We start from the raw sequence: 14,176 nt of genomic DNA on the forward strand, positions 1-14,176 counted from the left end.
AAAAAAACACAATCACAAATATATTCTGGTGTCTGAATAATTTTTGGTTTATAGATAGATAGATAGATGTGTGAACTACAATGGTGCTGTTAACAGGGTTACAGATGATTGACAGGTTTAAAAAGTGAATGTGGGCCTGTGATTGGCCAGCGGCTCGACAGCTCCAGTGGGCGTGGCCCAGGTGTGGTTGTTCCCCACAGAAGTGCACGGACTCTCCGTCAGTCGACGCAGCCATACAGGTGTCCGTGTTGTTGGAAGACAGACAGCCTGTCGGGTTTAACCGAAGGTGCGAGCAGAAGCACTGAAGCAGCGATGGCTGCCGAACCGATTCGCTCGGCTATGGTCCCCTTGTCGACCGAGGACACCTCGCTGGTCCTGCCGTCCGACAAAAAAGAGCGCACGGGACAGCAGCGCGTGCTGGAGCAGGTGAAAAGCATCAAGAGAAGCAAGTCGAAGATGGTCAAGAGTTACTCCCTCCCGTCGCCAACAAGTAAGTGTGCTGTTTATTTGCACAAACGCATAAAGAAAGCCTAAGACAAGATGAAACAAAGCTCACAGCTTTAATAATCTTCACTTGCTAACCTGCAGGTTTGTTTGGCAGTATCGTATTACTGGGAAAATTACTGAGAAACGAAAATAATTTTACTAGAATTTTAAAGAACTGAGAAAAGAAATTACTGTGTTTGACCAATTGATTTGTCTTGACAAAATGTATAGTCATCTCAACTTTTGGGAGTAGGTAGATTTAAAAAAAAAAAAAAAAAAAAAAAAAAAAAGGCCCATGCAAAAAGAAATAAAATATGATTTTTTTCTTACCGGATGAAAAATAAATAAATTCAGAAGCAAGTTGAAGCAGGTCTTTGAGGCAAAGCTGCATACATTTGTAATTAATATCACAAACACAATTCTTTGACAGGGGTGTGTCTCAAAATCTTCTGAGATAGAAGCCCATACCCATACAGTATTTCTGGGTCTGATGCCCAGGCACATTTCGCCCAAAATGCTGCAGTATGTCGCACTGTAACATTAAATATTAGTTCTTACAATTAGGGAATATTTACTGTGAAATCACATCCAGGTCATCGTGTCTTATCAAATTACTGCAAAAATAACCATTTCATCTATTGTGGGATAGTAGTGTAGTTATTTGTGTTTTAAAATCAAGATTGATTAATATTGTATTTGACTGCAAGCATATAAGCAACTTATAAAGTATGATAAAAGAATATACTTATATAGTAAGAACTCGATGTAATGTTTTCAGACACTTACTGCGTGTCATTTACAATTAAATGAAAATGTCTTTTAGTTTAGATTTATATCAAATGCATTTAGTCAGAATTAAGTTCACCTTTATACGTCATATCATAATTACTTCTATTGAAATATGGTTAAAGTTATTACTGAATGTACTGAGAAATTATGGTAAACTAAAATGTACTTTAACTCCATTTCTACTGAAACTTGTATGCCATGTCTTGTATTTAAATATAATTGTAATTACACAATTTAAAGTTGCCGTTTAGTACATTTCAAATACCTTTAAATTTAATATCACAATACAGTTAAAATTACAATCAAGTTCTTTACGTGCTTTAGTCAAGTGTACTTCCATAAAGCTTGACAGAATATTATTAAATGAACTTTAAAGTAAAACATTCTATTTACAATTAAACACTTTTTCACAATATTAAAACATAATTTATGCATGCCACAGTGCATGCTGGGAACTTAAGCCTCAGCATAGTAGTCTGTGATGTGGACATTGCACTGGGACAGTAAATCTGTAAGAGATTACTGTAACTTCCGACACAATAATTATTATGTGTCTGTGTGTCACAGTGTACAGGCACCATGCAGTTGTTATAAATCTTACAACTGCAACTGTAAAAATTGCTGAAAGCACAGCAGCCGTTAGGCAAGAATTTAATGTAACGCCACATGAAGTCCACAGTGCTGTCTAAATAGGCAGCTTAGAGGCTTTGAAGCACAGACATAATATTGGGACCCACCCAGTGTTTAGATGTGACGCACTGTCTAGAGCAGAAGTTTGCTGATTTGCATTAATTTGCCTTTAATATCTCAAGGGTTTGTGCTGTTTTGATATATAAAATGCATGTATATATGTGAATGTAAAGTTTATTTGAATTATTATTATTTAATTTTTTTATAAAGTATTTAATATTTTGAATGGGGGTTGCTGACAAACCATAAAATGAACCTTTTTGCATTAAGATTTTTAATATGGTAACACTTTACAGTAAGGTCCCATTTGTAAACATTAGTTAACATGAACTAACAATGATATAGGCTACTTATTCATTGTTGATTTCAACATTTACTAATGCATACAAGTTGTTAAAATCTGTTGATATTATGTATAATATATAATTATATAATATATAATATTATATAATATGAAAAAAATTGTTAGTTTATGCATTAACTAATGTTAACAAATGGGAACTTAATGTAAAATGTTATCAATAATATTTAGGAGAAAAGTGTGCATTTAAAGTGGTCACCATTTTTTTTACGTTTACACATATATTTAATTATCCCCTTCATGTAACAAAATAATTTTTCAAATTAACATGTAGTATCTCAATTAATATGTAGTCAACCGTAATAGTGTTTGTGATTTTTATTTTTTTTATGAAATTTATAATAAAGGGTTAGTACAAATAATAGCGTATCTATTTAGAGAAACTATTCTCTTAAATTATAGTAAATGTGACACTTTTGAAATGTGTTTTTTTGTACATGTTTAACTGTGTGCATTTCCTAAAGTGTCCGTGTTGTGTTTTGTCTGCACCTTCTGCAGCTCCGGCATCAACGACAGAGTTCAGTGAGCCGAAATTCCAGTTCTCGCCTGGAAAACTGAACGGCACATCCTTCCAATTCTCCGAATCCAGCATGATGACAAGCCAGAGAGTGGTAAGGACTTGACACACTAAAACTGCATGATTTACTGTACATATACTGTACAGCGTGACAGCAGTGATTTATGATTGTTGCCTATTTAAAGTTTCATTGACACAGATACGGTTTATAGAGGTTGTGCATATTTTCCCAACAGACAACTTCTCCTTCTTCTCCATGTAACCTCAGCAACTTTTCCAATTTACTTATAGTAGTATATTACTAAATTAGAAAATAATCATTTTGTCAGATGGACATTTTATATATATATATATATATATATATATATATGATAAAGTAGGGGTTTTGGCAGTGTTTGATGTTTGATGCATATAGTATGAATTAATAAAACAATGTTGTAGATTATTAGCTTCAAATTAGCTTACATTTTTTTAAATGAATAAAAATGCAAATAAACAATTTATTAGTCGTAACTTTTATTTCTATAGTGCTTTATACAATACAGATTGTTTCAAAGCAGCTTTACAAGTGTTGGCAGAAAAAGAATGCATTTCGACTGAAGTCTGTTCAGTGTTGATTCAGGTTCATTTTGAAAATCATCAATTATTAAATGAGTTAATTTCATCTGTAAAGCAGTTCTGCAGAAAATGATGTCATCGTCCAGCTCAGTTCTGTTCTCATTCAACAGCGTCAGTACAGTCAGATCAGTAATGTTGAATATTAAATATTTACAGAGCTTTGCGTGCATGACATTTTCAAGCTTTTTGCAGTCGTTGTTGTCACGAAATTAAGTACTGTATACATGTCCCGGCCTTTTTGTCCCCATAATGTTGGGTTTACCAGGACACACACACACAGACACTCACACACACAGACACTCACACGCACAGACACACGCACGCACAGACACACGCACAGCACATCCACACACGTACAGACATATCCACACACACACACACACATATATATACTGTATATACACACACACACACACACACACACACACATATAATGTATATACACATATATATATATATATATATATATATATACAGTATATACTGTCTACACACACACATGCACCATTGTAATCATTCTATTGTGGAAAAAGATTAAAAAGTATATATTATTTGAATTTTAAACATTATTTACTAAATGAATTGTTTGTGGACCAATATATTACAGTAATGACAATGTAAAAAAAATGATGAAGAATTGCATGCAAACTAGTAAAACATCCAGAAATACTGTATTACAGTAATGAGAATAAGATTTTCTTTGCATTATAGTAATGATCATTTGTTCTATTGATTGCACACCATGAAAATATGTTCACTCTGAAAAAAAATAACGTATTAGTACTAATAAAATAGACTTTTTCATTTTTATTCATGCATATATAATTTGTATGTATATTTTGTTATTTTCATTTTAGGCTGTAATATGACACAAGCATGATCAACTCGTATCTGTGATATTCACACTTTTAGCACTGTCTGTCATTTTCAGTAGATAATTCACGTAGAGAGTTTGTGGATTAGCACACTCCGAACTCAGCAGTCTCCTGCATTGTTCACTTGAAATAGGTTATTAAAACAATAAGGGCAGTGGAAGAGTTTTGTTCCCTGTGTGTGTATTCTTAATCCAAGAGTGTTTTGTTTATGCTGAAACTTTAGTGTGATGCCTGATAATATGCTCTGTCGCTCTGTGCTTGGCATTAGCCATTTGATTATACTCCGTTGTTCTGCATGAAACGGCAGCTTCAAAAAAGAGATGATAGTTTGTTTATTATTGCAAGATACAAGATGCAATCTGAACCAGGCCCATTTATTATGACTTAATAGCATTTTATAGTTTAACTTTGTTCAGACCGGCTGTTGTTTCTTCCCAGATAAGAGTGGTGGGAATGGTGTCAGATTTTTCAATTTATGGGTTTTTCTATTTACATATTCTGGCTGTTCATTTCACTGTTCATTTAACAGTGTTTTCGGGGCCAGAAACGAGGTTCAAAGTGCACGTTTTTGAAAATGATACCATTATCATCTATGTGTAAACTACAAATAGTTGATCTTGTGAAAATGGTGACGTCATGCACATGTGTATTGTTCAGTCTATATGTGTGTAGTGTTTCTTTACAAAGTGACATCGCCATCTACTGGCCTGGCATGAATAATACAGCGTTTTTAACCGTTTTCATGGATCCGTGTAAACTAGGATCACTTTGACAACGTTGTAGTCTGCACGCGAAAAACGCAAAGTTTTTAGAACAGTCGTGTAAACGTCCACTTAGATGCCAGCATATTGAATACATTTGTATTGAAATAAGAAAGCATAAAAAGGTTTTGTCTTTCAAAGCCATCAAAAGCAGCATTTGCATTACAGATTTGCACAAAACTTTTGCGATATTTTCTAAATGTCGATAAAAACTATTGTGATATGACGATTTGGTAAAAGTGTTCTGATAAACACTGTGTAAAAAAGAAAGGAAAAAGACGGAAAAAAATGCATGTTGTATTTTATTTTTAGTGTTCAGTCTGGTTTAGCCCAGAGATGGTGTATATTCCATGCTTGGTCATACAATTATTTTTATTTTATTTTTCTTGCCCTAAACTCCCCATTCCCCCACCCCAGGTCTATTTTTTTTTAAGATGGTCCCATACGTGCTTTATACTGTGTTTTCAATGTATACACTGCAAGAGTCGTGCCTTTTTACTCCAAATTATTTAATTCTGTATTTTTTTAATCTTTTTTTTTTTTTTTTTCAAACAGAAGTAAAAAGTTATTTTCTAATATTAGGGTGGTTGTTAAAAAAAAAAAAAAAAATTTTCAGCGTTTCCATTAACCGATGTTATGCAACTAAAACGTAATTTTTTTTCCTCTCGCGATAAGTCATCCCATCAGTTACGCCAATGGATGTTGGGAGGTTTACGTACTGTGATATCCAACTTATATATTGTCTTTTATGAGTTTAATGAAGATCTCGTCTCGTCTTCTGTCCAAATATACCGACTTTTACGTACACCAGGTACGACAGGTTTCCATTGCAGTTGTGCGAAATATTCCTTTTTCGTATTGCCTGAAAAAACACCTCAAGCAAGCGTAAAAACTGTTTTGCGATGTATCGGAGTATTGTATCGATGTATTGACTGGTTTCCATTGGGCGTATTTTCAATTTATAATTTCAATTTGAAGGGTAATGGACACTCGGACTCAAAAGTTTGTTGTGAAATGGATTTGTGCATTCACGATAAGTGTCGTAACTTCTTATAAACTTTCATTCATATTAAAACCGTGTACAGTTTTATTTGTTTTGTTTTTTTACAATCTCTTGGACACATTTCTCAATACTTAGGTCACTTTTTTAAAACTCTTCACAATGTGAGCACAACAGCAGTCTATGTGAGCTAAACTGTGGATCATTTATCATTGCTTTGGCACGAAATTCAATGATTACATCTTTACATGACATGAATACATTTCTCACTTAGACACAAACACCACCAAACCTTAGTGTACTGTACCAACATGCCAATTTGCATGTGTACATACTCTTTTCAAAACTGTTAAACTTAAGTTCAAAACCTAACATAATACAAAACTGAACATGACAACAAGTTGCTACAGCAATACCATATTGAAATATATTGTGAATCTTCAAAAGGAAATACTATAACGAACTATTAGATGAAGCTGATTCTCTTCCTTTCTATTTGTTTTCTACTGTACGGACTCATTCACTTTTAGATGGTACATTGCCAAGAATGCACACATTCAACGCTCAACCAAAACTTAAAGTAAAAGGAAACTGAATTACTTTATAAAAACAGTACAAACATGACAAGTAATGCAGTTTTCATAATGCCATCAACTGTTATTTAGTATTTTGACAGTCAGTGGGCTATGATTGATTATGTGTTCATGTTGGGTATTGTGCTTTGACAGAATGATTGCATTTTGAGTCGGGTTTGCTGTTTTGATAGAGTTAGTACATGTAGAAAAAGGTTTTAGCATTTTGAATGAAATTATGCGTCATGTAAACATTTTTTCATGATTACTCTAAGCCAGTTAAGCTCATATTCAGATTTCTAGATATTCAAATAAGATAACTGGCATAAACCTACAGTATATTAATCTGAATTCTTTGTCAAAAAGCTAAATTGCACTTTTCTTTGCTAAGTAATACATTTTTTAACCAGAGTATAGATCTTTATGGAACAATGATGTTCATGTAAACAAGGTAATTGAAGAACAATTTGATGTTTCATCTAGAGTATGTTTTGTTCTGTCTTGTTTAATTTTGAAAATGATCTATTTCACAATTCCTGGATATTGATACTGTAAATCAACAGATTGTAAATTTGAGGGTTAAAGTTAATGATTAAGTTTCTCTTTACCTGAGGCAGTGTGCAGTTGCCAATGAAACACAATACGCCAGGGAAATGAAACGTGTGTATGGTCAAATGTCCAGTAAATCATTGATTTTATATTACCTAAATCAAACAGGAAAACTGCAGTTACCAAAGCTGCTCTTTGCCAGTCTCAGAGCTTCAATAACCAAGAGCAGGTCATCTAACAATTCATATTCAATTACAAATCAGGACATCAAAAATGAAATCTTTAAGGCTAAAAAGATTTATAAGAACAAATTGGAGCAGGACTTTGCAAATATGAATACCAAGTAAGTCTTTCTGTGAGTCAGGACTCTTACTGGACAAGCCTTTAAACAGACTACTTGTGTATCGGATCCTACCACCTTTGCCATTAATCTTAATTTTTATTCCCATTTTGATACCTCTGATTTTACAGCAGAGTGTGACAGCCTTTTGGATTCTTTGCCTTTTCAAGATTTGGATTACAAGTCCCTTCTAACTAGGCAGGATGTCTATTTCCAGCTCTTTAAGTGCAAACCGAATAAGGCTCTTGGGCCGGATGGAATTTCTGGTTGGGTCCTGAAAAACTGTGTCCTGGAATTAACCCCTATTCTTCAGTCTCTCTTCCTTCGATCTCTCTGTACTCAAATCTGGAAATCATCAATTGTTATTCCTCTCCCCCAAAAAAACTCTTCAATCAGAGTTAAATCACTACAGGCCTGTATCATAAACCCCTATCATAATGAAATGTTGAAAATTATTCAAAAACGTTATGCTTCCATATGTTACACCATTTTTAGATAGTCTCCAATTTGCAGAGGAGAGATACAGATGATGCAGTGGCTTGTCTATTGCACTGTTTAGTGCATCTGGATATCGCTGAAAATTTTGTCCGAATTCATTTTATTGACTCCGTTTTTAATTCAATTCAGCCTCATCAGGTAATCATAAGGAAACTACAGTGTCTGCAAGTTCCATCATCACCAATACTTAGGATTTATAATATTCTAGAGCGCAAGTGGTAAAGGTGGACAATGCGTTATCGCCAACCAGTATTCTCAATACTGGCGCCCCCCAGGGGTGCGTACTCAGCCCATTTCTTTATATTCTCTACACAAATGACTGTCAGAGTCCATTTACCACTACTCGTTACTTTTAATATGTAGATGGTACAGACTACAGACATTCTTGCACTGCTTAATAAGGGCAATGACAATGATTTTTAGTATGTGGTGTGATGATACAGTATCTTTCTCCACCTTAATATATATATATATATATATATATATTTTTTTTAGCTCCTCCAAAATACAGAACCCTTCTTCTCCAGTATTATCATTATTGAAGAGATGGTTGAAAGGGTGTAGTATCTCCTGATTACATTGGATCAACTTCTAGGTATAAGTGCTGTCAACAGAGACTGACAGTTAGCCTATTTGTAAACGTAATCTCTTCCTTCTGGCCATAGATTACCCATGTGTAGAAAGGCCAGTTATAGTATGCGTTATGTTCCTGTAGCTATAAGAGCTTTAACACGTAAGAAATCGGCCACTGATACATCATCTTATGTCCTTGCTTTTTGTGTGTGTGTGATATGTCTGTGATGCATCAATAGCAGCACAAGTGTTTTGCCTTAGAACATAATAAGTGCATTGTACTTTTTTTTTTTCTGTTTTTTTTTTTTTTTTTTTTTTTATGTAAGTACATAGTTAAAGACACCTAATATAGTGTGACCAAAAAAAAAAAAAAAAAAATCAAGCTTAACATTTCTAGTTAAAGCATTTGGTTGCAGAAACTAAGGGACGAGTCATAATTATTTTCTGATTGAGCTCAAGTTGTATAAACATAAATATTGATAATAAATATAATTGAATCGTATTACTGTTTTTTTTTCTTAATCTATTAGCACTTTATTCATCACTGCTTTTTATTTGCCCAGACTGGTCGCAGCTTGTCTTTGCGCAACACGGTGAGAAAACAGACCCAGAGGGAGTCTCGGAAGAGCTTAAATGTGGAATCTCAATCCAATGGGATGAAGACCAGTGGCAGTGACTTTGCCTGGAATAAGACAGGTGGCAGAAATACCCAGAAGTTCCAGTCCATGAGGCTGGAGAATAACCAGCAGATCAACGCCAGCCAATCACAGCTCATTAACATCAAGCCTTCCTCCAGCCAATCACAGACAGGGTGAGTGTGCAAGAAATTTATTTCGACAAAAACATTTGCGTCCCAATACTATGCAAAAGCACATTAGATGCTTGATAGAAACATTTCATATAAGATATTTTGGTAACTGTTTAATTAAAGCCTTTATGTATGCCTTTAAGGTGAATTATAATGTATTATAATTGTAGTTACAATTATTCATGTGACTATACAATGCATTATACGGCGCATTATAAGGTAAACTATAGTACTAGGCACTGTAAAGTCAAAAAAATTATCTCGCATCCTCTGTCTGCTAGTGTGCGCCTAAAAATACCTTTTTCCAAATTTTCTTCTAGAGAAAAAAAAATGAATTTGTCAAAAAAAAAAAAAAGAGGAGCTAACTTTAATTTTGTGTCTCTTACATATTTCAAAACCATGGTTCAGTGCGAATGGTGCCTGTGGAGAATTGCCTGATATTACTCTGGAGGAAGCAGTGAGGTATCTGACACTCTCGGATGAGAGCGATCAGCTGCGTGGAGCTTCATTCATACAACACAAAACCTTCACAGAAGAAAGAGCCAAAGAAGAGGTCAGGAAACTGCTGCATGTGCCAAGATTTTAGTTACAATTAAATTTAGTCAGAATTAAATGATTGGTTAATTTGTCAGTTAATGTGTTGATTATTCTGATAAAATGCTAAGATCTATTTATCTGTTTGTCTATCTATTTTGATCGGCCACAACATTTTAGGAGCAGGTGACCAGTCAGTTTTTGAATTTCATGTGTTCGAAGCAGGAAAATAGTGCAAGCGAAAAGATCTGTGTGACTTTGACAAGGGCCAAATAATGATGGCTAGACAACTGGTTCAAAGCATCTCCAAAACAGCAAGTCTTGTGTGGTGTTCCTGGTTAGCACTGGTTAGTACTTATCAAAAGTGGTGCAAGGAATGACAGCCAGTAAACTGGTGTCAGGGTCATGGGTGCCAAAGGCTCACTGATGCATGTGGGGAGTGAAGGCTAGCCCGTCTGGTCTGATCACACACAGCTACTGTAGCTCATATTGATGAAAAATGTAACCCTTGTGCATCCTTATGGACATTTTTATCTTTTTCAGTTTTGTTTTGTTTTTTGGTCATTTTTCCTGTGTTAATTTTACTATTTCACCCCCATTTCCTTTAATAAATCTATTTTACACAAAGTACACAAAATAGTTACTCTCAGGACCTTAAGGACAAAAATGTCCCCATTGAAACTGCAATTTTTAATCCCAGGGCCATTTAACTATAAAACGATGTAGTCATTGTCCCCCTGTGTTAAAAATCAAGCTTTTAATGTTGTTTATATGTCTATGTGGTGTTTTTAATATGCTTTAAGACAAACCATGTGCAAATTCATAAGCCAATACCATTGCTGAGTATTTTCTCCTTAAAACTGCAGTGAACCAAAGAAAGTGATCTCAAAAACACGGTTTGTGTTTCTGACGTCACAAACTACCTTGTTACCAATCAGGTCAACGTGTGATCGTTAACGAGTGGATCTCTGAGCTGCTGTGAGTGGGTGGAGGCGGGGCTAATTTGCATATTCATAGAACCGCATATACTAAATGAGGCTAGGGTGTAGTTAAATTCAAGCTATTTTAAGGTAGATGATGACCCCTGTCCATTGCCGAAAGAGCCTACAAGGGGCAAGTGAGTGTCAAAACTAGACCATGGAGCAATAGAAGAATTCTCTTTTAGATCAGGAGGATGGACAGGTGATTTTGCATCGTTTACTTGGTGGAAAAGATGACAACAGGATGCAGTATGGGAAGAATGCAGAGCTTCGGAGGCAGTGTTGTGCTCTAGAAAATGTTCTGCTGGGAAACCCTGGTTCCTGGTTCGTGTGTATGTTACTTTGACACGTACCACCTACCACCTAAGTTCATCCCTTATGGCAATGGTGTTCCCTTATGAAAATGGCCTCTTTCAGCAGGATAATGCACCCTGCCACACTGCAAAACTTGTTCAGTAAAGGTTTGAGGAACATGACAAAGAGTTCAAGGTGTTGCCTTTGAATCCAAACTCCCCAGATCTCAATCTGACTGAGCATCTTTAGGATGTGGTGGACCTACAAATCCGATCCACGGTGGTTCCATCTCGCAACTTGCAGGGCTTAAAAGGATCTGCTGCTAATGTATTGGTGCCAAATACCACAGGACACCATCTTGTAGAGTCCATGCATCGACATTTCAGAGCTGTTTTGGCAGCAAGAGGGAGATCTACATGATATTAGGCAGGCAGTTTTAATGCTGTGGCTGATTAGTGTATATCTGTCTATCCACCCATCTGTCTGTCTTAAATGTACTTAAGAATAATGCTATTTAAATAATTCACTAATAAGTGTTGTTTGGTATCACTAAAAGGTTTGGCGGTTGGCAGGGATTCCTGCTCTGATTCAGTTGCTGAAAAGTGACAATTTACACTTGCAACAGACAGCCGCCTCTGCACTGCGCAACATAGTTTTTAAAGACGAAAAGAACAAGCTTGAGGTGGAAAGATGTGAAGGACTAGAAGCCATTCTGACGTTGCTCAGAAACACCAATGTTGCAGAAACCCAGAAACAACTCACTGGTAAGACGTGCCACTCTCACTCGACTCCTTCCTGTAGCTCAACATTTTAATGTGTCGTGTGTCATTTGTTGTTGTATGACCTCCTCAAATTTCAAGTTTCAAGTTTGTAAACAAGGCTGACCAAAGTGCTGAACAATACACAAGATGAAGAACAAGGACAAACCACACATTCATGACAAAAACTCACAATGAATTAAAAGCTAAAGAAAAAAAAAAGGTTTTAAGAAAGCAGTTAAAGACTGAGCCGCTCTGATGTAAACCGGAAGGCTGTTCCACAGCCTAGGACCGGCAATAGCAAAGGCTCTGTCTCCTCTATTCTTTAACCGTGATCTGGGGATGGACAAAAGACTCTTATCGCCAGACCTCAGGTTTCGTGTGGGATTGTGTAGACAGAGTAGCTCGGACAAATAGCTCGGTGCCAGATTATTTAAGGATTTAAAAACAAGGAGAAGAATTTTAAACTCAATTCTAAAATGCACAGGTAGCCAATGCAGCGATTTTAAGATAGGAGAAACATGATCAAAATCAGCATTCTGTACTAATTGGAGACGAGCAATAGAGTATTTGGAGATGCTAGAGTAGAGAGAGTTGCAATAATCCACCCGCGATGTAATGAGCGCATGGATAGCAATCTCTAAGGTTTTCTCAGAAAGAGAGGATTTGATCTTAGAGAGAAGATGTAGCTGGAAAAAATAAGAACTAATCACTGCTTTTATTTGAGGTTCTGATCCCAGAAACACCTAAGTTCTTAATGCATGATGAAGTAGAAGGAGAAAGGTAATCCAGGTCAATGCTACTGCTCTTAAAGTTTTCATGGGGGCCAAAGACTATAACCTCGGTTTTGGATTCATTCAGAAATAAGACATTTTGAGAAAACCACAATTTCACTTCATCTAGGCATGCAAAAAGAGATTTCAGAGCAGCACGTTTGTTGCGTTTCAGAGGAAAATAAATTTGGGTATTATCTGCATAGCAGTGAAATGATACACCATGCTCTCTGAAAATGGAGCCCAGAGGAAGTAAATACAGTGAAAAAAGAATGGTGCGAGATTTGAACCCTGTGGCACTCCACGGGAGAGTTGAGCAGGCGAGGAAGAAAAATTACGCAGTTTAACAGTATGATCTAAACCAACTGAGGACAGTTCCCTGGATGCCCACAAAATATTCTAGTCGGGATAAGAGAATTTTATGATCAACTGTATCAAAAGCCGAGGTTAGGTCTAACAGTATTAGGATCACAGAGTCAGTCGCTAACAGTATATAATTCGAAACCCTTAAAAAAGCAGACTCAGTGCTGTGCAGAGGCTTAAAACCAAACTGGAAAGTTTCAAGAATTTGATTTGAGCTAAGAAAAGACTGGAGTTGAATGAGAACCATTTTCTCCAATGCTTTTGTAATAAAATGAAGTGTTGAGATTATTAAAGTCCGTATCATCAAGTGAAGGTTTCTTGAGAAGAGGTGTAACAGTAGCTTGTTTCAGGCTATCAGGGATAGTCCCTGTGCTCAAGCATTTGTTCAGAAAAAAACACCAAACATGTTCCAACTGAGTCAAAAATTTGGGCAGAAAGAACACCTCATCACATTGTATGTTAATGGTGTCCTTTATAGTTAACATGAAAGAAAGTGACGCGGTTTGATTTTGATATTAATGTGTTTATCAAAAGCTATTTAAAAAGAACATTGTGAAGGATACAGCGTGACCTTTGGTGTCGGATCTGTTCAGGTTTGTTGTGGAATCTGTCCTCGGCTGATGCGCTAAAGCCAGAGCTGATCAGGGACGCCATGCCTCTGCTTACAGAAAGCATTGTGGTGCCATACAACGATTGGACTGACAGCAAACACATTGACGACGATGTCTTCTACAACACCACCGGCTGTTTCAGGTGAGAGTTGCACTGTCTGAGTCCTCTAGAGAAACTGACTGTTGAGTCCAAGGGCATGTGATATCCGAACAGATGATGAATAGAATATTTTAAGTGCTTTAAAGTGCCTCTATTAAGCTATTATAAAGTAAATACTTACAAATAAATACTTACATTTTCTCATACATTCCGGCATGACCTCTTTTCTCAGCGTCTAAAACGGTTTGATAAAGGATTCAGACTCTCTAAAACCCCTCCTTTGCACCAGCCTACTCTGCTCTGATTGCTCAAATGGCTCAGTCTGT

The 14,176-nt window shown here is 36.0% G+C and overlaps 1 protein-coding gene across 1 annotated transcript in view; it reads left to right on the forward strand.

Annotated features, from left to right (window-relative positions):
- Nucleotides 1–223: 223 nt before the first annotated feature.
- Nucleotides 224–14,176, forward strand: part of pkp1a (plakophilin 1a) — a 35,017-nt gene continuing 21,064 nt past the window's right edge. Inside the window, exons 1-6 of the mRNA XM_081387611.1 lie at nucleotides 224–490; nucleotides 2,825–2,937; nucleotides 9,193–9,440; nucleotides 9,846–9,990; nucleotides 11,802–12,009; nucleotides 13,733–13,892. Of these exons, the coding sequence (XP_081243737.1) occupies nucleotides 313–490; nucleotides 2,825–2,937; nucleotides 9,193–9,440; nucleotides 9,846–9,990; nucleotides 11,802–12,009; nucleotides 13,733–13,892 (1,052 nt within the window). The 5' untranslated portion in view covers nucleotides 224–312. The remainder of the gene's footprint in view (nucleotides 491–2,824; nucleotides 2,938–9,192; nucleotides 9,441–9,845; nucleotides 9,991–11,801; nucleotides 12,010–13,732; nucleotides 13,893–14,176) is intronic.

This window comes from Scardinius erythrophthalmus (genome assembly GCF_964197995.2).
Source record: "Scardinius erythrophthalmus genome assembly, chromosome: 15".
Taxonomy (NCBI): Eukaryota; Metazoa; Chordata; class Actinopteri; order Cypriniformes; family Leuciscidae; genus Scardinius; species Scardinius erythrophthalmus.